At 47.4% G+C, this 25,476-nt stretch overlaps 1 protein-coding gene across 2 annotated transcripts in view; it reads right to left on the bottom strand.

Annotated features, from left to right (window-relative positions):
- Window positions 1–25,476, bottom strand: part of MADD (MAP kinase activating death domain) — a 956,601-nt gene that overhangs the window by 736,576 nt on the left and 194,549 nt on the right. For both annotated transcript variants that reach the window (XM_086959712.1, XM_086959713.1), the window contains exon 3: window positions 20,414–21,028. In XM_086959712.1, coding sequence (XP_086815838.1) covers window positions 20,414–21,028 — 615 coding nt within the window. The remainder of the gene's footprint in view (window positions 1–20,413; window positions 21,029–25,476) is intronic.

Here is a 25,476-nt window from a genome sequence, read left to right on the forward strand (position 1 = left end):
TCTAGCACCAAGCGGAGATGTTCTACCATGAATAGAAGGGCTGTCTCCGTGCTGTGGTCAGCACGGAACCCATTCTGCGTAGAATCAAGAATATTTGCCCGCAAAAGATGGTCAGAGAGAACTCTATTCACGTGTGCCTCCGCTATTTTCGTCGGCCACGGGAGAAGCGATATCGGCCGGTAGTTCTCTGGCTTAACCCCTTCCATGCTGATGACAGAACCGCTCCGTCATCAGCTACAGTTGAGCTGTGCTGATGACGGAGCGGTTCTGTCATGGCCCGGCCGCCGTGCCTGCGCGGCGCTGATTTCGCGCCTGCGCGGGCGTTCTAAAGAGCGGGGCGGGTCATGACGGAACCGCTCCGTCACCAGCACAGCTCAACTGTAGCTGGTGACGGAGCGGTTCTGTCACCAGCATGCGGCGGCCGCGCGGCCGCCCCGCCCCTTTAGCGCTGCGGCGGAATAGCCGCCGCAGCGAAGGGGTTAAGAGGATCCAAACCAGGCTTTTTAAGAATAGGCGTAACCACTGCATGCTTCCAACTGGCAGGGACCATAGCAGTAGAGAGCGAAAGATTAATCAGAGAGCGCACCGGCAAAAGATCAAAGGACGACGGGTCTCTGAAAAGTGCCGGTCTCAATGGATCAGCCGGAGAGCCGGACTTGATATGTTGGGCTAAATGAGTAAAACCCTCGGGCGACAATCAAGGGAAGGTGTGCAATTCCGTATGTTCCTCGGGCCTAAGAGAAGGTCCGGTATCCAGTGTAAAATTAGAAAAGGAACGACGGATAGCTTGAACCTTCTCGAGAAAGAAGTTCGCCAATGCCTCACATTGTGAGATTGAACCCGTGTCATTCGTGGGGGCCTTTTTTGCCATCAAATCTTTCAGAGCTTTAAAGATAGATTTGGAGGGATTAGCGCTGTTGCGGAACTCGAGAGAATAAAATGCTGCACGCGCTCTGCAGACCGCGCGATGATAGGATTTGATAGTGGCAAGATATGACACTTTTTTACTAGTGTCATAGGCTTTCCGCCACTCTTTCGGCGCGTCTGCACGCACTCTTTAGTGTACGTAAGGAGCCATCGTACCAGGGGCTATGGCCCCTTGTCACCGGGATGATGGAATCCAAGGCACGGGTGATCCACTCGCAGAAAAGGTTATAGCCCAGTTCCACATTGTCAAAAGGGCCAAGTGGGTCCTCCGACAAAGTACGATACAGGTCCTCCAGTTTAAGTTTGTTCCAGTGTCGTCTAGGGACGACTCTGGCCATGGGTTTAGAGGGGGGCTCAGACAGTGGGCGCTGGATACTAACCAAAAAATGGTCAGTCCATGCAAGAGGGGTAGGAGTTAAAACCCTGACCTCTGGGAGGTTAGTGAAAAAGGGGTCCAAAGTATGCCCTCCCACGTGAGTGGGATAGATAACCTGTTGGGACAATTGGAAGGCTTACAGATCCGCTAGAGTACTGCTGACAGCAGGAGTGGCGAGACTTTCAAAATGGAGATTCAAATCTCCTAAGATGGAAAAATTAGCACATTCGTCGGACACAACTACTGGAATGGCATCCTCCTGTGGTGTGGAGCTGTGTTAGACAGTCACTGTCGCCATCATGTGTGTCTCTTGTATGGGTCATCCCAATCCAGGCATGGAGAAGTAGTGCGTTTAGTTGATAAAACCAAATGTATAAGATACCCTTTGCTTGTCCACTTCTCCCACAACAATGGGAAGGTGTCAACAGCGGCCGTGATCGCGGATGTCTTGTTTTATCAGCATATTGTCTGTACAGGACAGTGGAGTACCAGACAGTCTGTGGCCATGGTCTCTATTTCTACGGAGTCTAAGATCAACCCATGGTACGATGCATCCAGGTTTGGTATCAGTGTTAATAATGAACGATTTGGCTACAAGTGATAGAAAAAGTTACTTATGTGCAATTCTGGTTCTTCATCCTAGGTATCTTTGCTGTGTTCATGAACACTGAATATCTCTCGCATCATACAGTATCCCGGAACACTTTAAAGAGAAAAATCTCTTTGCAAAAATATTACTAAATTTAATATAACCTCTACTCTACTGAAGCGGTGACTTTTTAAAAGGCACTTTAAACTGAAAAAAAGACAAAGTAACCTGAAAAAAAAAATACTCTCTCCTTATTTCTAAAACTACTCCTTTCTTAATTGTTGAAAAAAAGTGAAAACGAAAGAAAATAACTGTGTAGTGCCCTTAAGACTGCAGTGTGGCCGGATATGTATTTTTAACAATACAAATCCACCATTTGTCCTTCATTGTAATTCTGCGTCCTGCTGGAAAGTTTGAAAAGCTCTTCAAGCCTGGAGAGGGCATCGATGAGAGAGGAGCGGCCAACGCGCTGCAGAGGATATTCTCGCTGCAGAGGATTTTCTCGCTGCAGTGGAGCTTGTTGATCTTCTCATGTGGACAATCTCCTTTCCCTGTTCTGCTGTCTTTGTTGGTAACCTGGCTTCGTGACTGCTGCCAGAAGGAATGCTAATGATGCTGATCTTGTTTTGATAACGACAATCATAGTACTTATGCCTGGATCTTATGAAATTCCTTTGTTTTTTTAATCTGGTCACCTTCATGCCAGAAGAACAGAGCCACGTTAGAAAGCAGATGAACCTGTAAGCAGACATTAAGGATCTACAGAGGCCTTCTAAATAGAAAGAATCAATTTGCAGAAGGGGAGAGGATGAGGAGGTCCGCAAAGAATCGGAGGCTAGATGGTCTCTACAACAGAAAGAGTTACCGAAAAAAAGTAACTAGTTCATCTGATAGAGACTTCTAGCCACAGGTCCCTTACTTTACAATAGATACCAAAGCAATACCTCCCCGGAGGAGGATCTGCAAACAGATTAGACCAAGAAGCCTTGGAGAACCGAATGGGCTAAGTGGCTGTCGTGACAGGCAGGACTGTCGAGGAAGTAGTTTTTGGTGAATGTATACAGCAATTCCCACATAGCAGCCTTTGCTTCGGTGGAATGAGCTTGCAAGATCTCAGGGGATTGGCTCTTGGCCAATGCGTAGCAGATCTTAATGCAGAGCGCAATCCATTTTGGAGAAGGTCGGTTTCTGCATGGCTTTTCCTTTCTTTGCTCCGGCAAACCAAAAAAAGAGTTGATCATTCACCTGGTGTTCTACGGTGCGATCAATGTAGAACAATGTAGAACGACAGCCCGCTCCTGGAGTCTCGAATTCTTTTTAGTAGGGAGGGGTGAAGGAAAGGTCACCAGTGTGATACTCTCGGCAACGTGGAAACATTATTGGGTGATTAAAACCAATTTATCTGGAAAGAAGTTGTTATATGGAGGGAGCCCTGAGAATGCCTGAAGTTCACCACTCCTCCCGGCCGATGTAATGGCTATTACGAAGACTGTTTTAATGGTCAAGAGAAACAGAGGGCAATTGTGCATGAGCTCGAAGGGCGCGCACATCAAAAATGTAAGAACCAAATAAAAGCCCCATTGGGGTATGATTAAGGGTTTTGGGGGAAACATATGCTGAAGTCTGTACAAAGCTGGCTCCTTATATGATAAACAACTAGATGGTTATATCGTGCAAAGAGTCCAGAGATTCCCCAGCAGTGCACAGGGCTTAATGTAAACACAAACTGCTAAATTTGTGGGAGTGTGGTTGAGCAGCCTTAGGCCTAACACAGAGGAGTGTAAGACATTTGTTATGCACACAGTGATTAATAAATGACGCACATTGTAGGAAAGTAGGGTCTGCTTCCTATGGTCACCCCCACTTTTTGCTGTGATTCTCTGGTTCTTCGACTTTAGTGTGGCTGTGGGCCTGTAACCAGACCCACCTCCCCAGACAGCCTGTAGTATATTCGGGGCAGGGTGGGTTCAATGGAAAGATGCTTTTCCAAACACTGCCTGGGGCACACAAGTTAATCCATGCATAGCCCAGTTCAAACCAGGTGCTGGGGCACTCCACCCCCAGCTGTGGCGGGAAACTGGACAAAGAGAAAGGGGTGTAACCACCCCCTTCTCAGGTTCCACCCATAGGATGGACCTAGCAGGTAATCCAATAGATTAGTATAAAGATAGGAGCGGTGTCTAGAGACATTAGATTATCCTGGACTGAAACTCTGAAACGAAACATTTGTACCTTCGACGTTCTATTCCGACTAGAAGACTGAAGACATCTCCCTTGTGGTCAAGGAGTGACCACCCTGTGCAAACAGGCACCGGCAGTAACTTGCCGGTTTGCTTTGTCAACGCTCCCGCCGGAACCCGAAGACTCAGCGACTCAGGGACTGGACTTCCAGACTTCCCCGACTCCGATCCACATCCACAGCAAAGCCGAGACCCGTGGCTGACACGAGAGACGTGGGACCGGACACCCTGGACTACCTGCTCTTTGCTAACCGTGCAGCTTCTGAGGTATCCTCGAAGTTGTGCACTGGGGTTTGAGAAGCCCCAGACCCGAGCAGCATTTGCACCAAAGCTCAGCACTCCACGAGTGCCGCGTGGGGCCTGCTCCTGCATTTCAGCTCGACACATCTTCCCGGTTGCTAGCTCGTTGGCTAGTTAGCCCTCCGAAGACTTTCCTTTGAAACTACACCGCTTGCCTGGTTGCTCCGGGTTTGCTCCAGCTTCCCTGCAAAGGAGAAGCTCCCCAGACCTTGCTGGTCTGACCTGAAGCCATTCTTCCCTTCCTGTGTGGATTGCGTTTGCCAAGGCTTGTTGGGTCCAATCCGGATACAGACACCGCAGTCAACAAGATCCTTCGTGGGACAGCTCGAATTCAGCTCCTGGTCGTCATCAAAGCCTCCTGGTCCTCGTGGCTGCAGAGACAAGCTTCACCTCTTCACCTGAATCAACTCGACATCGCCTGGTTCCTTCCTGGTGACTGGCTAGTGACCCAGACTCTGTCCCCTCTGCTTTCAGGTTCTTCTCTTCTCCGATCCACCCTTGAATCCACCTGGACACTTTTCCTCTGGTCGCCTGCAGCACTTCTTTGCAGCTCTCCATTGGAAACAGCGATGAAACCCGACACGAAAGAACACCTATGCACCCGGCTTCCCCTGGTGAGGTAACTCGAGTACTCCGGTGCTCCCGTGGGTGTTGACTCTCTAAGTGTCCTAGTTTAAAAGGGTTTTACCGTAGTCCATCTGGAACTGTCCTTAATCTACTACTTTGTAACTTTTACGTTCCCATTATAACTCAATGGTAACTCGCGACTGTGTTTAGACACTGCACGTGTCTCCCATAGGCCTCCTACTTCCAATCCCTTGGTTGTCCAGTGTAGCCCCAGCGATTCCCTAGGCCCTAGGCCTATTTACTATTCCTGAAGTGGTTCTTATACCACTTACTTAGTATATAGTTCGTGAGGCGCCTAGGGCAGAATAGTATTTGTGCAACTTAAAGTATGCTTAATGAGTAACTTGTAACGTATCTCGAACTCTGACCTCATAAAGAGTGCAGAGGGGTTGTGTTAGTAATAAATACATATATATTGATATATGCCTCGTGTAGTGTCCTTTCATTTGGTATTCAAGGGATTATAATTGGTAAAACAGCTGGCTTCACATGCTCTCTGATGTTTTAGCCTAAGACTGCTGGTCAATGCTTCCACTACGATAGCTTGTCTATAAGGTTGACTTTACAACCACCATCATAAGGGCCGGCTATATGCAAATCAGTCTGTCCCTGGCCCAGTGCATCATGGGAACAGGGCAGACTAAACTACCAAGCCAATTCTTCACCAGAAAGGTGACAAGCTACCGGGGACCGGTTTCTGGCATTTCAGCCGTCGTCGGCCCGGCTTGCTTGAATCCTGATGGTGCAGTGAGAAAGGGACTCATGTCTGAGTATACCCTGCCACACCTACAGTGGCCAAAAACGATTCAGAAAAGGGGGTGGTGATGAACAGAGTGTCTGAATTAAGCAGAAATTATGCCAGAAACCGGTCCCCGGAAGCTTGTTTCCTTCCCAGTATAAGAATTGGCTTGGTAGTTTGGTCTGCCCTGTTCCCATGATGCACTGGGCCAGGGACAGGCTAATTTGCATGTAGCCAGGTTCTGAGCTTGGATGGTGCAGTGAGCTAAAAAACGGTGATGGATCAAGCCCTGATCTTTGGACTGGGTAGGAGTGTTCTGCTTAATTCAGATACTCTGTCCATCACCACCCCCTTTTCTGAATCGTTTTGTCCACCATAAGCGTGGAAGGGTATACTCAGATGTGAGTCCCTTGCTCACTGCACCATCAGGATTCAAGCAAGCCGGGCCGAAGACGGCTGAAATGACAGAAACCGGTCCCCGGAAGCTTGTTTCCTTCCCAGTATAAGAATTGGCTTGGTAGTTTGGTCTGCCCTGTTCCCATGATGCACTGGGCCAGGGACAGACTAATTTGCATGTAGCCAGGTTCTGAGCTGGGATGGTGCAGTGAGCTAAAAAACGGTGATGGATCAAGCCCTGATCTTTGGACTGGGTAGGAGTGTTCTGCTTAATTCAGATACTCTGTCCATCACCACCCCCTTTTCTGAATCGTTTTGTCCACCATAAGCCTGGAAGGGTATACTCAGATGTGAGTCCCTTGCTCACTGCACCATCAGGATTCAAGCAAGCCGGGCCGAAGACGGCTGAAATGCCAGAAACCGGTCCCCGGAAGCTTGTTTCCTTCCCAGTATAAGAATTGGCTTGGTAGTTTGGTCTGCCCTGTTCCCATGATGCACTGGGCCAGGGACAGACTAATTTGCATGTAGCCAGGTTCTGAGCTGGGATGGTGCAGTGAGCTAAAAAAACGGTGATGGATCAAGCCCTGATCTTTGGACTGGGTAGGAGTGTTCTGCTTAATTCAGATACTCTGTCCATCACCACCCCCCTTTTCTGAATCACTTGAATACCAGGCTAACTTCTCACACACATGACTCAAAAAGGAGTTCAACACCACTTTTAGAAAAATAAGCTTCTTTCAAGATTCATTTTAAGCCCAAGAAATACATTTAAAGGTGAGTAAGTTTTGCATGAAAAAAGTACTTTTCACTTTAAAAAGTAGGCACTTTGCAATATTAACCTGTGGGAGGAAAACAAGATTGCAAGTTCAGGTAAGTACACAACTTACGGTTTTAGTTTTCAGGATGAAGAAACAGCAACAGACAAGATTCAGGTAAGAATCAAATCTGCACCTCCGGCGGCACAGGGGCAGCCAGGTGCAGGTTTCAAACTCTGGATCTGGTGCCAATGTTGTCCAATGAATTAAGGGCGTACTCGAAGAGATGCTGCTCACAAGTGAGTAAAGCGGTTTGAAATCCCAGTCTCCGGCAGCCAGAGTAAGCGCAGGGGAGGGGGCACAAGGTAGCATCAAACTTACAGCCTTAGCAGCACAGGGGTGGCCTGGTGTAGCGTTCCAACACAGCATCGGGCGCCCAATGCAAATCAATGAGGGAATTCGGTTTTGCAAAAAGGCTGCAGCTCGGGCCAGAAGGTCGGATGAAGAATACCCACAGCTGCTAAGATAAGAAGAGATGTTAAGGGATGTAGGAACACCACTGGCTGCGTTGCCCCAGGGGTTTCCGCTGCAGGGGTGTCCTTAGCAGACGGAAAAGTCTTACTGGAAGGTTGCGGTCAGGGGGATGTTTTCAAGTTGAGGCTGCAGGCTAAAGGTGGAGTGCGGCAGGAGTGAGCGCAAGGTGGACTCTGGCTTAAAAGCGCTGGGAAACCTTCACAGGTCCGTTGGCCACTTAGACTCTGGCCGTGGGTGTTGGGTGCACAAGTGGGTCTGGAGATTTTGGGGTTCCTTAGAGCGGAGGTTTTTGTTCTTTAAAGTTGTTTTTTCTGGACGGGTCTGCTGTCCTCGTGAGATCTTGATCTTTGTCAAAGGTAGGCAGTCCTCCCAGACTTTGGAAGTTGCTTAACTATAGGATGGGTCATCTTTTGGTGCAGGCTCGTCAAGGGCTAAAGACAGGCTGGTAGGGCTGGCATGAGGCTGTTGGTGTTTGAAGTATTTTCTGCCGGTGCGACGCTGTGGTGTCCAGCTCTTCTTAGGTCCTCAGGAATCTCATTTCAGGATCTGAGGGAGCCACCTAAACACTAGATTTAGGGGTTTTACAGGGGAATAACAGGTACGGACTGATGAGTTCATTATCTGGGGTGCCTACACCCACTATTATGCCACCCAGCTGTGGGAGAGGGCATAGCCCTAGCCCTGATTGGAGGAGTCCCACCATCTTCAAGATGGGGGGCACTGAAAAACATGCTTAATTTCGCCTCCAGCACCTAAGGGGTGGAGTTGGCAAAGGGGGGCACACCTCCTACTCCATCTTTGTTTTCCCATCGGTTTTGCCAACAAAAGTGGAAGGTTTGAACCAGGGGCAGCCATCTGCTTCTAGCAGCTTAGAGTGGGGTTGCATTACAAAGGTGGAAGGCATTTGAAACTTCCCCCTCGAGCACTGTGCTCATTCTGGGGGAGGAAGTGAGACACCTCCGGCCAGGATGGCGTTTGTTTTTAGCCTCAAAGACAGGGGCTCTCAAACAGGGATCCTGAAACATGACTGGAGTGGCAGGCTACCTAAAGCCAGTCACAAACCACACGAGGGTTCGTGGGTTTTCAGGCGGCACCTCTGAGGTTCCCTGTGACAACATGTTTTATTAAATCCAACACTGGCATTAGTGTAGGTTTATTAAGAGGAGACGTTCGGTACCAAACACTCCTGGGTTCAGTGAAGACATCATAGTGCTGGGGTACTCAAGTTGTCCATGCCCATGTGCTCTCTATGGCTTCCCTGGCACGCCAGGGTCGCTTGTCTGGAGTTGCTAACCTACTCTGCTGGAATATAGCTGGACTGACATCCAAGCTCGATTGTGGGGACTGGCTTGGCTTTGTTACCCAATTTGATATTTGTATATTCCAGGAGACTTGGGCTTGCGATCCTGTCTTTGTATTAAGCTATTTGAATTTTTATGTGGCAGCTGTCAAGGGTCCGAAAGGTAGACCTATGGGGGGGCTTACTATCTGGATTCGACAAGCACTAAATTTCTCAGTTAAAAATATAGCTACTGGACACAATGATATTCAGCTTATTAGGATTTCTAATGACAGAACAGGGTCACTTGATATTTACAATATTTATATTAGGAGTTCCAAAAGTCGATCTGAAACATTATTAACTTTGGCCGACCTCATCGAGGAGCACTCCATTAAAAATAACATCGTTATAGCAGGAGACCTTAATAGGACGTTCGAGCCATTGGTTGTGGGAGATGCTTTCACTGGTGCTGATGAGGATTCCTTCTGGGGCATCCCTGAACTACAACTGAAACCAGTCTCCCGTTGGACAGAGGACATTATAGCTATTAATGCACTGTGTCTTGAAAAAGGTTTGAGAGCTATGAACGGGAGAACAGCTGGGGACAGAATTGGTTCACCAACTTTCGACAATGGGAGGCACAAAAGTCGAATTGACTATGTGATCTGCAGTTTGCATCTGTGGCCTGCCCTTTGTGATATGGAAGTCATCATAAGATCTGAGAGTGACCATAACCCCCTAAGTGTGACTCACAAATGGTGGCCTGCTGAATCAAACTTTAGCTGCACGAATGAATTCGTCCCTCCACCCATTATCCCCGAGAACAATATGCGTAGGCTACGTTGGGACACTGTAGCGAGAAATCAGCAGGCTATTGATATTATTAACAGTGAAACCGATCAAGCCATTCTAGCTATGGAACTGGCTAATGCCTCTCCTAAGGATCTGGGTGAAGTGGTTAAAATACATGATACCCTCTTTGGTAAGATCAAGGCGCACTTTCTAAGACCTGATAAACATAAGGGGGTTATTACCAGAAAAGATGCTAGATGGTATAACTCTGATTGTAGGAAGGCAAGACTCGACCTTGGCCGGGCAATTAAGAAGCGAGACTGTGTGTCTGTTTCTCTAGCCAGGAAAGAATATAAACTATGCATTGTTAAAGCTAAGAAGGATTGGGACGAGCAACACTGGTGCAAACTGAAAATGGCCAGTGACAGGAAGGATTCCAGGGTATTCTGGAATATTGTAAAATGGGGTTCTGAGAGAGCTGAAGAGTCACCAAGTAATAACGTCTCACAGGAGGCATGGGTTAAATTTTTTAGTTTGCAATACACTCTTAATACCCGGGTCTCAGTTGACGTCAGTACGGCTATGAAGTTTTTTGAAGATGACAATTTTAACTACAAAGAGATCATGTCTGCAATCTGTGCAGTAAAACGCGGGCGAGCTCCAGGACAAGATGGAGTACCCGCTGATATATTCCTAAATGATAGTGAACGCTGGTGCAAATATATACATTTGCTTATAAACTCAATTGCTCAAGGAGCAGATGTCCCTGATTCATGGAGGGGTGCAGTTATTATCCCCGTGTATAAGAAGGGGGACCGAGCTCAGCCCTGTAACTATAGGCCTATTAGCCTTATTGACACTGTGCAAAAAATTGTGGGTCGCGTGGTGGTCAATAGGCTTCTCGACTGGGCTGAGGATTTTAATATTCTATCTCCATTCCAAGCAGGTTTTAGAAGGGCAACAAGCACGATCGATCAAGTGTTCCGCTTCCAATTATTACAGTGGAAAACCGTGGTTCTGGGGGGGTGTAGCCTGTACGCGGCATTTGTCGACTTGCGGGCTGCATTCGACCTGGTCCCACGTGCAAAACTGTGGCAAGTCTTGCATAGCTTGGGGGTTTCCGATGAGTTACTAACCCTGATATTGCGCCTCCACGAGTCTAACTATGCAAAAATTCAGTGGGGCGGACACGGGATGGTCACTCCTGATTTCCGTGTTGAAAAAGGGGTCAGACAAGGGTGCTCAATGGCTCCTACACTATTTACATTGTTCATAAACGGGCTATGGCTTCCCTGGCACTCACAATATTAAGGAATAGACAAATACTGTAGGGGCATAACTGCTCGTGTAAATATGCCCACACATGATATATAGTGCACCCTGCCTCATGGCTTGCAAGGCCTGCAAGAGGGATGACTTACCTTGGGTAGTGCTGCTGGACATAGCACACAGGCATTGTGCCATGTCGACATTGTCGTTTTTCACTGCACCAAGGCATGCATGCTGCAGTGGCAGTCTGCATGGCCTATGTGAGAGGTCACAAGGAGACCCTCTTCAGTCTCCATGCCCTAGGTACCAAGGTAACATTTACTAGGGACTTCCAGGGGGTCTGGAGTTGTGCCAATCGTGGTACAGTTTTAAGGAAGGAGCACTGGCACAGAGGACCTGGTTAGCAGCGACCCTGCGCGCTCACAATCGAAACAACATCATTTTCCAGGCAAAATGTGGGGAGGCTAATCATGTTAAAAGAGGCACTCTCTCTCAGAGTCCTTTTAGGAAATGGGTCACAATTGGTGACTTGAACAGGGAGGGCTGATTGGGCAACTGTAAGGACGTCTATATGGGTGGAAAAAATACCCTATAACTGTGCTAAAAGCACAGCCTGGTTAGGCTAACGGTAAAACAATCAAGACCTTGGACAATACTTCTGAGGTGGATCATTATGTTTGCTAGAGCACCAAGCCACAAACCTGTCCCAACAGCAGCAGGCATATATGGTCGTAGTTGAGGGCAACCCTGACTGCCAGATGACTTTGTAGACTTCTGAAGAGAAGTCAAAGACGGTCAGCTGCGACTGTTCAATCGCTACGCATGAAGGCTGAATACGTGCAGGTTCAGGGGCAGAACCCTTCCAATCAGGAGATTCTCTTGGAAGAGAAACCTGATAGGAGGGCCGATGCTCAGGTGCTCAGGATATAATATCCTGAGCCCAATCCAGAACCACAAGGACGACCTGGGCCCGGTCGTACCGGATCTTAAGAACTCTGAGCAGAAGTGGGTTCAGTGGAAAGGCAGTCGTCTACTGGTAACACGATGGCTGTAGACATGGTGGCGAAGTCTAGTGTGATCATCATTCAAATCATAAGAACGGTCGGATGTCAATCTTGTCCTATCAGTAGAAGGCGAATAAGGTGCTGTTATTCTATTACACTGTATCTATTTATCCTGCAAAGAGAACATGAAGAGCAAGATCTTCACTACGTGAAGGGCCATGGTGAGATCTGCTTTTAAACACTTGCGGCACAGGAGGCAGAAGTACAGGCAGAGGTTGCAGTTGATGGGCTGCAGCTAGCGAAATAGCTTATCCTCACCGAAAAGTTATTCTAGAAGCTGCTGGCAACACAAATGGTAACCTAGAGCAAAGTGAGTCGGTGATCTATTCAGTAGATTGGCTGGTTCCTCGGATAAAATCTCACCGGACACACTCTTTCACAGGGGACTGCACTTTGAAAGTATAGATTAGCACCTCCTGCTGGTACGGGCCAGAGACATCTGCTGTGTAGAATCTTTAGTGGCTAGTATGTATCTGGAGGAAGGAGAAAAAAGTGCCTCTGAACCACGGATCTCAAACTCAGGCAGCTCAGAAGATGGGGAGTGAGTCTGGGTCTCTGATCTCTGGCTTGAATGCAGTTTTGACCTTGTTCTCTTACTCAACATCTGGTGCCTAGATAGGTTTGATCTTCAAGTTGAATATGAATCCGGAGTTTTAAAGCGCACTACTCACCTGTGAGGGTCTCAATGCACTGGGGGGAGGTGGGGTGCAAAAAGGTCCGAAGTTCATTTGAAGAGCCAGGTCTTGAGGTTCATTCTGAAATGGTGCAGTGTCGGGCTTTGCCAGATGCGGAGGGGGGAAGTTTGTTCCAGGACTTGGCCACCAGGTAGGAGAAGGATCTGCCACCTGCTCTGGTCCTGTGGATGCAGGGGACCATGGCTAGAGCGAGGTCGGCAGAGCGGAGGTTTCTCTTGGGGGCGTGGAAGGAGATTCGTTCGTTGAGGTATTGGGGTCCGGTGTGATGGAAGCTTTGTAGGCATGAGGGAGCAGTTTGAAGGTTATTCCTCTTTTGACAGGGAGCCAGTGGAGGTCGCAGAGGTGTTGGGTGATGTGGTCATGTTGTGGGATGTAGAGTATAAGTCTGGCTGCAGGGTTCTGGATGGTCTGGAGTTTGCGTGGACTTTTTTGTTGATTCTAGCATAGAGGGTGTTTCCGTAGTACAGTTTTCTGATGAGTGAGTGGGTGACGCTCTTCCTGGAGTCGGGGAGATTCATTTGAAGGCCTTGTGGAGGATGCGTAGGGTGTTGAAGCAAGTGGAGGACACAGCGTTGATCTGGAGGTTCATGGTCCGTGAAGAGTAGAGTATGATGCCAAGGTTGCGTGCATGGCCCATTGGGGTGGGAGGGTTTCCGAGGGTGGGGGCCACCAGGTGTTTTCCCATCGGGAGGGGTTGGAACAGAGAATGAGGACTTCTGTTTTCTCTGCGTTGAGCTTCAGGCAGCTGCTGCTCATCCAGGATGCCTAGTCTTTCATCCCTTCTTGAAAGCTGAGCCTAGTGGTATTGGGTTCCTTGGGGAGGGAAAGGATGAGCTGGCTGTCGTCGGTGTAGGAGACTACGTTGAGTCCGTGTTTTCTGACAAATGTTTCGAGGGGGGCCATGTAGACGTAGAAGAGTGTGAGGCTGAGGAAGGATCCTTGGGGTACTCCACATCTGATCTCTGTTGGTTTGGAGAGGAAGGGTGGGAGTCTTATTCTTTTTGTTCTGCCTGAGAGGAAAGATCGAATCCAGTCCAGGGCGGTTCCCTTGATGCCGGCATTGTGGAGTCTGGTGACTACTAGAGAATAGATTTTCAGCCCTTTCCAATCTTGATGACTGTGATTGACTCTCTATAAATCTAAGTCAAGTACCACTAGCTAATGGGGATCCAAATTCGGATAGCTTATCTACCCAGAATGTTAATTGCCTTACTAATGATTTGTTGAATAACTTGGTTGTCCAACCAGAGGGTGAGGCTTGTGTACTAAACTCTTTTCCTGGATTACGCCAGGGTCGCTTGTCTGGAGTTGCTAACCTACTCTGCTGGAATATAGCTGGACTGACATCCAAGCTCGATTGTGGGGACTGGCTTGGCTTTGTTACCCAATTTGATATTTGTATATTCCAGGAGACTTGGGCTTGCGATCCTGTCTTTGTATTAAGCTATTTGAATTTTTATGTGGCAGCTGTCAAGGGTCCGAAAGGTAGACCTATGGGGGGGCTTACTATCTGGATTCGACAAGCACTAAATTTCTCAGTTAAAAATATAGCTACTGGACACAATGATATTCAGCTTATTAGGATTTCTAATGACAGAACAGGGTCACTTGATATTTACAATATTTATATTAGGAGTTCCAAAAGTCGATCTGAAACATTATTAACTTTGGCCGACCTCATCGAGGAGCACTCCATTAAAAATAACATCGTTATAGCAGGAGACCTTAATAGGACGTTCGAGCCATTGGTTGTGGGAGATGCTTTCACTGGTGCTGATGAGGATTCCTTCTGGGGCATCCCTGAACTACAACTGAAACCAGTCTCCCGTTGGACAGAGGACATTATAGCTATTAATGCACTGTGTCTTGAAAAAGGTTTGAGAGCTATGAACGGGAGAACAGCTGGGGACAGAATTGGTTCACCAACTTTCGACAATGGGAGGCACAAAAGTCGAATTGACTATGTGATCTGCAGTTTGCATCTGTGGCCTGCCCTTTGTGATATGGAAGTCATCATAAGATCTGAGAGTGACCATAACCCCCTAAGTGTGACTCACAAATGGTGGCCTGCTGAATCAAACTTTAGCTGCACGAATGAATTCGTCCCTCCACCCATTATCCCCGAGAACAATATGCGTAGGCTACGTTGGGACACTGTAGCGAGAAATCAGCAGGCTATTGATATTATTAACAGTGAAACCGATCAAGCCATTCTAGCTATGGAACTGGCTAATGCCTCTCCTAAGGATCTGGGTGAAGTGGTTAAAATACATGATACCCTCTTTGGTAAGATCAAGGCGCACTTTCTAAGACCTGATAAACATAAGGGGGTTATTACCAGAAAAGATGCTAGATGGTATAACTCTGATTGTAGGAAGGCAAGACTCGACCTTGGCCGGGCAATTAAGAAGCGAGACTGTGTGTCTGTTTCTCTAGCCAGGAAAGAATATAAACTATGCATTGTTAAAGCTAAGAAGGATTGGGACGAGCAACACTGGTGCAAACTGAAAATGGCCAGTGACAGGAAGGATTCCAGGGTATTCTGGAATATTGTAAAATGGGGTTCTGAGAGAGCTGAAGAGTCACCAAGTAATAACGTCTCACAGGAGGCATGGGTTAAATTTTTTAGTTTGCAATACACTCTTAATACCCGGGTCTCAGTTGACGTCAGTACGGCTATGAAGTTTTTTGAAGATGACAATTTTAACTACAAAGAGATCATGTCTGCAATCTGTGCAGTAAAACGCGGGCGAGCTCCAGGACAAGATGGAGTACCCGCTGATATATTCCTAAATGATAGTGAACGCTGGTGCAAATATATACATTTGCTTATAAACTCAATTGCTCAAGGAGCAGATGTCCCTGATTCATGGAGGGGTGCAGTTATTATCCCCGTGTATAAGAAGGGGGACCGAGCTCAGCCCTGTAACTATAGGCCTATTAGCCTTATTGACACTGTGCAAAAAATTGTGGGTCACGTGGTGGTCAATAGGCTTCTCGACTGGGCTGAGGATTTTAATATTCTATCTCCATTCCAAGCAGGTTTTAGAAGGGCAACAAGCACGATCGATCAAGTGTTCCGCTTCCAATTATTACAGTGGAAAACCGTGGTTCTGGGGGGGTGTAGCCTGTACGCGGCATTTGTCGACTTGCGGGCTGCATTCGACCTGGTCCCACGTGCAAAACTGTGGCAGGTCTTGCATAGCTTGGGGGTTTCCGATGAGTTACTAACCCTGATATTGCGCCTCCACGAGTCTAACTATGCAAAAATTCAGTGGGGCGGACACGGGATGGTCACTCCTGATTTCCGTGTTGAAAAAGGGGTCAGACAAGGGTGCTCAATGGCTCCTACACTATTTACATTGTTCATAAACGGGGTAGTTTCTCGATTGGTAACTGCGAATGTTGATGCTCCTTCTCTTGCAGGACTAAAAATCCCCATATTAATGTTTGCGGATGACACGCTAATTTTATCAAAAACCCCTAGTGGACTACAGCGTGCTCTGACAATTTTTGAGAACTTTTGTGGGGAACATGGACTGGAGGTGAATACTACGAAAACTAAACTAATGAGCTTCAAGCCGCAGCGTAGCTTTAAGTCCAAAATTATGATGAGTGGTGGGCCTTTAGAGCTAGTTAAATCATTCACATACCTAGGTATCCAAATAACTGATGACCACAGGTGGAGCCAGCATATAAATATTGCTATTTTGCGACACAAACAAATAGCTGGCACAATTAATTCTGAACACAGGAAATCGCTAACCAAACCTGTTAAACCAGCCCTATTGGTATATGAAGCAAAGGCTATTGGGTCTGCACTTTACGGCGCTGAAATGTGGGGCTTTGAAAATCTTACATCTCTACAAGCCTCTGAAAATAAATTTTTAAGAACTCTTACCGGTACACCTAAAAGTACTCCGTTGTTGCCTCTCCGATACGATCTAGGAAGGAAACAAATCAAGGACTTGGCCAGATTACGCCCGATCTTGTATTGGCGCAGACTCTGGACCACTCCTGAGCTCTCACATTATGCCGCGGGTTTTGTGGATGTGATCAAGGCTGATGGCTTTCACAAGATAAGCTGGCTTAAATCATTGAAATCTATATTGTTTGAGCTAGGGCTGAGTTCTTTATGGCAGGGCCCTGCTGGGACATCTTTCCCTTCTAAGCGTGTCTTAAAAGATATTTTTTGGGAATGGATTGCTACTAAAACTCTAAATGTTGCAAGCTCGGGGTCCATGTCTTCGTATTTTCTTGAAGCCAAAATGTATCCAGTCTTGGAATCATATTGGGATATCATCTCCAAACCAGGTGATAGGAAGCTCTTATTCCAACTGAGAGCTGGTGCACTTCCTATAAAAATATTGACAGCTAAATGGGGTTCAGGTGGAAATAGCACCTGCCCAGCTTGTGGGTTGGGGGATGAGTCTCTGGGTCATTTTCTGTTTTCATGCGGATCATATGCTATTCCAAGACGAGTATGGTTAGCTCCAATGTGCAGGAACCTTGGGACATCAAGTAGTTCTGTAGCTATGCGAATTATTTGTACGACTCAAGTTTCTTGGATCCTGATAGCTACAGCAAAATATCTGGGTTGGGCATGGATGCTCAGGCAGAGACTGCTAGTTAAATAACTATTCTCTGCCCGACAATTTAGACAGAGACTGCTAGTTAAATAACTATTCTCTGTGTGACAAATTGGCCCTCATGAATTTGACATTACTGCTTTTTATTTATCAAGGACTATGTATCAAGATAGAGACTGCTAGTTAACCAACTATTCTCTGTCTTGATAATTGATTTTTTGCATTTGTATAATTGCTTTTAGACTCCAGCGTTTCTCATCTTGAAAAGTATTTTTATCAAATGTTTTAATTCTTCTTTTAACTGAATGAATTTCTTTCTTATATGTAACTTATAGTGTTGCGTCAATGTGCTGGATTGTAAATTTAATTTGTTTTTAAAATCCTTGTGTATAATATGCTTTTATGAGTAACAACTCGAATAAAGCACTTTGACTTGACTTGACTACTGTGCGGTGGGAAAAGGTGTCTAAGGTTGCTGAAAGGTCCAAGAGGATGAGCACTGCTGTGTGGCCTTGGTGGAGATGATAGTAGTTGGTGGCTATGAAGGCGGTCTTGGTGCTCTAGTTGCTGCGGAATCCAGATTAAGAGGTGTCTAGGATGTTTTTGGTTTTTTATGAAGTGTGCTAGCTCGGTGTTGACGGCTTTCTCGATAACTTTGGCAGCAAAAGGGAGTAGTGAATATCCATGTGTCAACTTCAACCTTCTTGACATCTACCAACCTGGTGTAATGTGCCTCTGCATCAAACGTGGGGATGACTTTGACAACAGTCATTTCAACACCAAACTCTTCTTCATCGAACTTGAACACCCAAGAGGCATGATGTTGATACAGACAGGAAGCATGACTTCTGTATCCTCACCATCAATATTCTTGATGGCAAACAGGAAATCTGATAATGAAAATGAGGTCTCATCTCGTCTTCTGCCCCATTGTAAATGTCTGCTGGGAGACGACTCAACACACACAGATGGAGGCTGATGATCCTTGGCGCTGAACAGCCTACTGTGGAGCATCAGCCGCAGAGTCCGAATTCAAGAAAAATACTCGGACTCCAAATGTTTCCCGTTCTCTCAATGTCCCTCCTAGCCTTTTTTGCCAAGTAAATCACTTTCTTTCATGTTTTGCCTTTCATGATGCGGAGATTGCGGGGCTATTTCTCTGATTTATTCATTCAACACTGTAGGTATCTTACAAAAGTAAAGCTAGAAAACACTGCAAATTCAGAGGAAACAATATTGTAAATTCTTGAAAGGCCAATAAGCCTTGAAAAACTTTAATTAAATTTGCAAAGAGCCCAGAGTTTCTCATGTGAAATGAAGAACTAGACTCCACCTACTCTGAGCTGCGTTTACCAGAGTCGCTGCAGTTTCGAAAGCACAGTGCAGCATTTTCACTTTCAATTGCTTAAAATAATCTCTATACCTATGAATTACTTTCTTTAAATTTCCGCTCCCAAAAATGCAAGAAAAAAGCAGCTTTACAACTAACTAAATATATAGATAGTATTCATTTCTGGTTAGTTGTGCATGTTTCAGCCTAGAGTACATATTAAAAAGTGTGCTTAGGAGCACAGACAATAGAAGTAAAACCCTTACTTCGTAGATAAAGGAGTTGTTTAAGATTTGCTAAGGTTTTTAGGAAGAGATTTTCTCTTTTATAATATTTTTCGGGGGTATACAGGGGCAGAGAGAGAGTGTTCATGACTATCACCAAGGATCCTATGGTGGAGAGCCTTGGGTGCCTCAGCTTTCACAGCAGATCGTGTGTTGATGCTGTATGGCAGTGAGGACTGGGATACACCTAACACTAGATGTTTTAATGATTGGCGAGACAGGTTTTGCAGAATCACAGCTCGTTTTTCCAGGGTAAACATTGCATGGGCTGTAACATTTTCCCTTTAAAGCTAAAATACTTGACATTCTTTGATGCCACTTTCAATAGAAATGCGCGAGTGCATTGGAGATCTTGGAAGGGTGTAGGTAAGAGTCACGCCGGGGACAATACATGAACACAAATGACTGGACAAACAACTTAGAATTTTGTGGGACCAAGCTACATGGTAGAATTGTGCACTCTTTCTTCTCTACATCGGCCAATCCGATCTGGCGGACCTACAACAGAAAATGACTCGCACGTGCCCGGCCTGGCCAATGGCACTCATGAGAAACACTTGCCTGGTAGAGTTACACTCAGCCCTGACTCCGGGTTGCTGTAACGCTACTTTAGACTCCACTATGCAGACTCCACCTTTCGTAGCGAGGCTGCCGCAGGAAGCACAGCTACTCTCGCAGTCTGCCACACTCAATGATCCCATTACAGTCGTTGGAGCGGTCTCAGACTACATCCTTAGAAAGCAATGCCTCAGTTCAGTCAGACAAACTGTCACAGGATTAGATACATCCTCTGTCCTGGCTCACTGATGCAGTCACTGGGGGTGCAGCTACTCTCAGAACTCATGCATAAGATTATAACTTCATCCAGGGAACTTTTCAAACGATTAAATACAGTCTGGGGATCTGGCCCAACTCATTGATGCGGTCCGTAGGTTCTACTCAGTTTTAAGTCTGTTATATAATTATATGTACTTTTGAACTCAGAATTTAGAGGCGAGAGCCATCTCACAGACTTATCTCTAAACTACACCCTTGTTCAGTACAGAGGATGTTTATTTTGAACTCTGCTGTCACGGGTTATAGCTACAGGCCAGATTACGGTCTTTGGACTCGCGTCTTATTCACACAGGCATTCAGGCTCATCCATGGCTCGGAGAGCCGGTCCCAAAGATCAGAGGTACTTCTCAGACTCTTTCCTTTGAGCTCTGGCCACATACATTAAAAACACCATATGGTTAAGTCCTTCCAGATTCTGAAATTGAGCTCTGCCCTCATTCAGTTACGATGTTAGAGGTGTTGAAGGGGTGTGGGACCTCTGGCCTCACTCAGGCTAGACCTACTTTCAGATCCTGATCTTTAAATGTTATTATAGCGGTTTGAGCCATCTTACATACACTCACCTATGAACTCAGACAGGGATTAGAGTCATGTTCCAGTTGTGTGACTTCAGAACCCACCATCACCGAGGTTAGTGTTACAGGCATCACCTAGCGAGGCTTCTAGTAGGCTTAGTTATAACTCCTAAATTGATAGCTCTGATGATGGATTAGAAATATCCCAGACTCTTACTTCTGAATGTTACTACCACTTACTCAGCTTGCTGGAGGAGCTATAGTCAGTCTTACCTCTGAACACCTTTGGAAATGCCCATCTTCCTACTGACGAGCCTCTCGCCGCAGCAGTTCACGAGTCTCTTCAGTGTGTACAGGCACTCCCGGAATGATGAGAAGAATGGATAATGGCTGAGGATACAAAGCGAGGTAAGAGTGCTGTTGCGTGATCGCTGTGTGCCTTTCATGAGGCGCTTGCCCCGTGGGGACTTGTTGACATCCGGCGTCGACTCGGCACTCTGGGGCTGCAGAGAAGACCCGCTCTCAGAGCTATCATTGTTCAATTCCTCCTGCGGTCCGGAGTTCTCAACGGGTTTGAGGCCCTTTTGATTGTCCCTGTTCCGATGGCCGCCTGTGCCTTCAGCCTTTTCCTTGGGGACTCGCTTCTGGAAAGAGCGATAGAAGTTGACACAGATGCCATAGCGGGTGATCCCACTATCCTTGTCCATGAGAGTGAAGACAAAGGAAGTGTCATCACGAAAGCTCATGCGCTTCTGTCGCACACTCAGGCATCCCTCCGGCTGGCAGAAGAATACCACATCTGGGGGCAGAGGAAATTCAGGGTGGTCCTCCAAGGGGTAGCGTCGAAGAAGCTCAGGGGTTTGAGCGATGCTGTCGCTGCTCGGCTGCCTGTAGGGGTAAACAGAAATCAGCAGGTCACAACAACACAGGATGAGAGGAAATTCAAAAGGAATAAGAAGCAAAGAGAAGTAGGTTGATACGCCAGAACACATTTTATACAGAACACAAAAAACTGTTGACAAATATATATATCTTTTCAAGTATTTCAATAAGATGCAACACACTCTTGTAAAACAATATACAGAAACAAATGTGTCAGGTGAGCCCTTACACGAGGAAGCGCTGTCCCTGAGTGCTGCTGCCCGACCTTCCTGCCACGCCTCGCGGCCCCCGCTTCGCGGGTGCCGCTTGTACGCAAGACTTCTTTGGGAGAAATTATTTCCTGCATCTCTACTGTGCATTGTGCACCAACGCGTCCTTTGGACTTTGTCAGCTTGCTAACAGGGGTAGAGGCGGGACTGCGAGGACCAGCGTTCCGAGCGGCGTGGATCGGCCGCAGCTGGTCCTCTTCCCGCCCCCTCCTCCTCCCTTCAAAATCTCCGTGGAGCGAGTGAGCCCTGTGAGCCCTTACACGAGGAAGCGCTGTCCCTGAGTGCTGCTGCCCGACCTTCCTGCCACGCCTCGCGGCCCCCGCTTCGCGGGGGCCGCTCGTAGGCAAGACTTATTTGGGAGAAATTATTTCCTGCATCCCTACTGTGCATTGTGCACCAACGCGTCCTTTGGACTTTGTCAGCTTGCTAACAAGGGTAGAGGCGGGACTGCGAGGACCAGCGTTCCGAGCGGCGTGGATCGGCCGCAGCTGGTCCTCTTCCAGCCCCCTCCTCCTCCCTTCAAAATCTCCGTGGAGCGAGTGAGCCCTGTGAGCCCTTACACGAGGAAGCGCTGTCCCTGAGTGCTGCTGCCCGACCTTCTTGCCACGCCTCGCGGCCCCCGCTTCGCGGGAGCCGCTCGTAGGCAAGACTTCTTTGGGAGAAATTATTTCCTGCATCTCTACTGTGCATTGTGCACCAACGCGTCCTTTGGACTTTGTCAGCTTGCTAACAGGGGTAGAGGCGGGACTGCGAGGACCAGCGTTCCGAGCGGCGTGGATCGGCCGCAGCTGGTCCTCTTCCCGCCCCCTCCTCCTGTCCTGCCTTCATAACTTGCGTGGGTAACGCGCACGCGGGACGCGCGCGGGGCAAAGGCCGGGGCGAAGACCGGGCAAAGAGCGGGCCGTTTAAGGCCGTTCAAGGACGGCAGAGGACGGCCAAGGCCCCGAATCCATGTCTCATCGCCCTGAACCCACCATCCAGGTAGGCCGATTGTCACTTACCCTTCTCTGAGGCCACAGTCATTCAATACCTGGTATAGCATTTTCATTGCCAACGCCAAACATGCGGCACAAAACAAGAAGCTGTACCAAAAAAGCTACGGAGGTAGCACAAGTGACTGGTCCCATTGACCTTTTCATCTCACGGGTAAATGAGACAATTGATAAGAGCATTGTACTCCTAGAGAAAAGAGTCTCCCTGGACCTCATGCATGCCAAGCGCTCCTCCCTGGGCTCCCTTGCAAATGCAAATTCACCCTCTCAGCAAGCTTCGAACAATTGCTCCTTGCCCTTGCCCTTGACCACTATAGGCACTGTTACAGTACCGAGTGCTGTCGACTTGTCAGTTACCTGTTCGGAGTCGGACCCGTCCTTTGTGGATCTGGAGGCGACCCCAGACCTAGAAGCCTGTCGGACACCCAGAGAGACGGAGCCGGGCCTGGATGGGTTAACTGCCAAGTCGACCCCTCACGTGCCTAGTGATTCCAGGGGAAAGGTTACTTTTATCCCAACAAAAGTAGTGGCTAAGTCCAAAACTAAGGAGTCTAAACCTAAGGAGAAGACCAAAGCCAAAGTTAGTAACCATAATTTGGTAACACCTACTCCACACACAGCGCCTGGCATTCCATGTTGGGTCGAAAACATGGTCACGGATCTCAAGCATGATCTGGAAGCTACAATAGCGGCCCAAATCAAACCCTTGATTTCTAAACTCGATAGGCTAACATCGCTCATTAATACTAAATGGCCCAACAAGATTAATGAGCTTGGGCCTGTCCAGCAGCAAGGGCACAGAGAACTACCACCCAACCCCCAACCGACAGTCAAGGTCACCAAGCCCACAACTGATAAAGCGAATATCTTCTTATCTTCTAAGGACCAAGCTGCATTACATTCTCCCCATTCAGGGAACAACTCTGCTCAGCCGCTACCTATTTCCAATACAAAAGCAGTGAGCAATCCTTCATCCGTGCAGCAATCAGCCGTTGGTACTAAATCCAACACTTCCCAAACCACGGATCCCAAAGGGAAACCTACGAATATTCTAGCCTCTCACTCTACTAATAACTCTGAAACCCCTAAGCCAAGGCAGACCCGCTATAAGTCTATTAGTCTGCCACCAGAAGTTTCTCCTTTTGTGGTAGTGTTGACTGCTGTCCCCCCACTGAAGGAAGGAGTTAGAGACCTATGTAGAGTTAAGAAATAAATGTGCCCAGTGGCTCCAAATACATAAACCACTACCTAGTAGCATGAGTGGGGAAATTCTCACTGTACGTAGAGGTGATTGGGTGGGTCGGAGTAAGAAAACAATACCAGGGGATGTAATTACTGTTAATTTCAGGGATGTGGGGGCTGCGACTTTTATTTGTAATGCACCTAACAGCGGTCCTGCCACCCAGATCAAACCACTCCCCTTGTCTTACTTCCTCCCCAACTCGACAAGACCCAACTTCCACCGGCCAATTTTCCCAAGTAATCAAGGGCCTGTACGTCCCCCTCAATATGCCCCCAACCACTGGCAGCAGCCGCCTAACTTTCCACCTTTTGTCCCGCACCACGTTGGCCCTCAGTGGCAACAACCTTTCCACCCCTTACCATCTTTCTTTCAACCTTCCCAGCAGTGGCAACAACCTCCTCAGCCACCACTCACTGCTAATCATCGATGGCAACAGCCATGGCAGGATCCATCTTCATCCATGTCCTTTAACCCCTCCTACACACAGTTTGCCCATCCAAATAGGTACTGTGTGTTGGATGAGGTTGATTGACTTCCTCCTAAGAGAGGTTTAGATATTAACCTCCCTCATGCCAATATCGCCATGAAGGATGAAGTGCTGGGCACATCTCTCCCTACAAACTTAGAGGTGCCACCACCTACACTAATTAGGGACAGTGTAGTTTCATTTAACCCCCATTGTACTGTGATTCCAGACGGAGACTCAGCACATGGTGAGTTAAAAATCCTTAGTTGGAACCTGGCTGGGATCTCAAGGAAACTAGGACTCCCGGAGTGGAATGCCTTGGTTGATGCCCATAAAATCTGTATATTCCAAGAGACATGGGCCACTGAACCACTGCACCGGGCGGGGTTTGTCACCTTTTTTACATCAGCAGTAAAATCCAAGACAGGGAAGGGGCGGCCATCGGGGGGGCTAATTATATGGATAAGTATCCTGCTCAACTGCAGGATAATTACTAAGAAGGCAGGAACCCCGGATATACTTGGTGTTTCCCTATTGGGCTTACGGGGAAGTATAACTGTTGACCTCTATAATGTTTATATCAGGGGAACAAAAAATGGGTGCATTTCACCCACAATGAGTGAGCTTGAGGCTCAGCTGGGAGAGCAGAGTGGACTTAGACATATCCTAGTAGCAGGGGATTTTAATTGTACATATGAACCACTCCCCCTAGAAGGGATATCAGACCTAGGAGAAGAGGATAGTAGATGGGGTATCCCTACCCTCTCTATCCCACCCATCAAGCGCTGGACTCGCAGTGCAATCCATCTAAATGCACTCACATTGGAGTTTGGATTAAGAGCTGCCAATGGTCGCACTCGATCTGACCTCCTGGGTGCTCCCACATTTAACAGAGTTGGTCAATGCACACGGATTGACTATATTCTGCTGGATAGGGGCCTCTGGAGCCATGTTAACGACATGGTTATTACCAATACCATAGAAAGCGACCATAACCCACTCTCCTTATCCTTAAAAAATCCTTGGCACATTGAAGTATTGCCAGTCTCTCTAAGCCGCCCGCAGGGGATTACTGTTGCCACTTGTGGCAGGCGTCTAAAGTGGAGTAAGTTTATGTGTAACACCGACAAACTATCCACAATAGACGAAGTGGTTAAGGGCACGCAGGCTGAAATTGGCTCTATTGATTTAACTATAGCAGCAGACAAGGTCACTGCTACTTTTGAAGCTGCAGTAAAAACCATTGGGGACCTCTTTTGGGTACAACTGCCTTCAGGGAAACAGAAACCTAAACCTAAAGGCAAACATGATTGGTATTCGGCAACATGCAGGAAGGCCAAATCACGCCTAATAGAGGCAGTCAAAGGGAAGTCCCCCCCACTAATCCAAATTGCCAGAAGAGACCATAAAAAGGCCCTACAGGTAGCTAAAAGAGAGTGGGAGGATGCCTACTGGCTAACCCTTAAGGAAGCCAGTATGAAAAA

The sequence above is a fragment of the Lissotriton vulgaris genome, chromosome 2_2 (genome assembly GCF_964263255.1).
Source record: "Lissotriton vulgaris chromosome 2_2, aLisVul1.2, whole genome shotgun sequence".
Lineage (NCBI taxonomy): Eukaryota > Metazoa > Chordata > Amphibia > Caudata > Salamandridae > Lissotriton > Lissotriton vulgaris.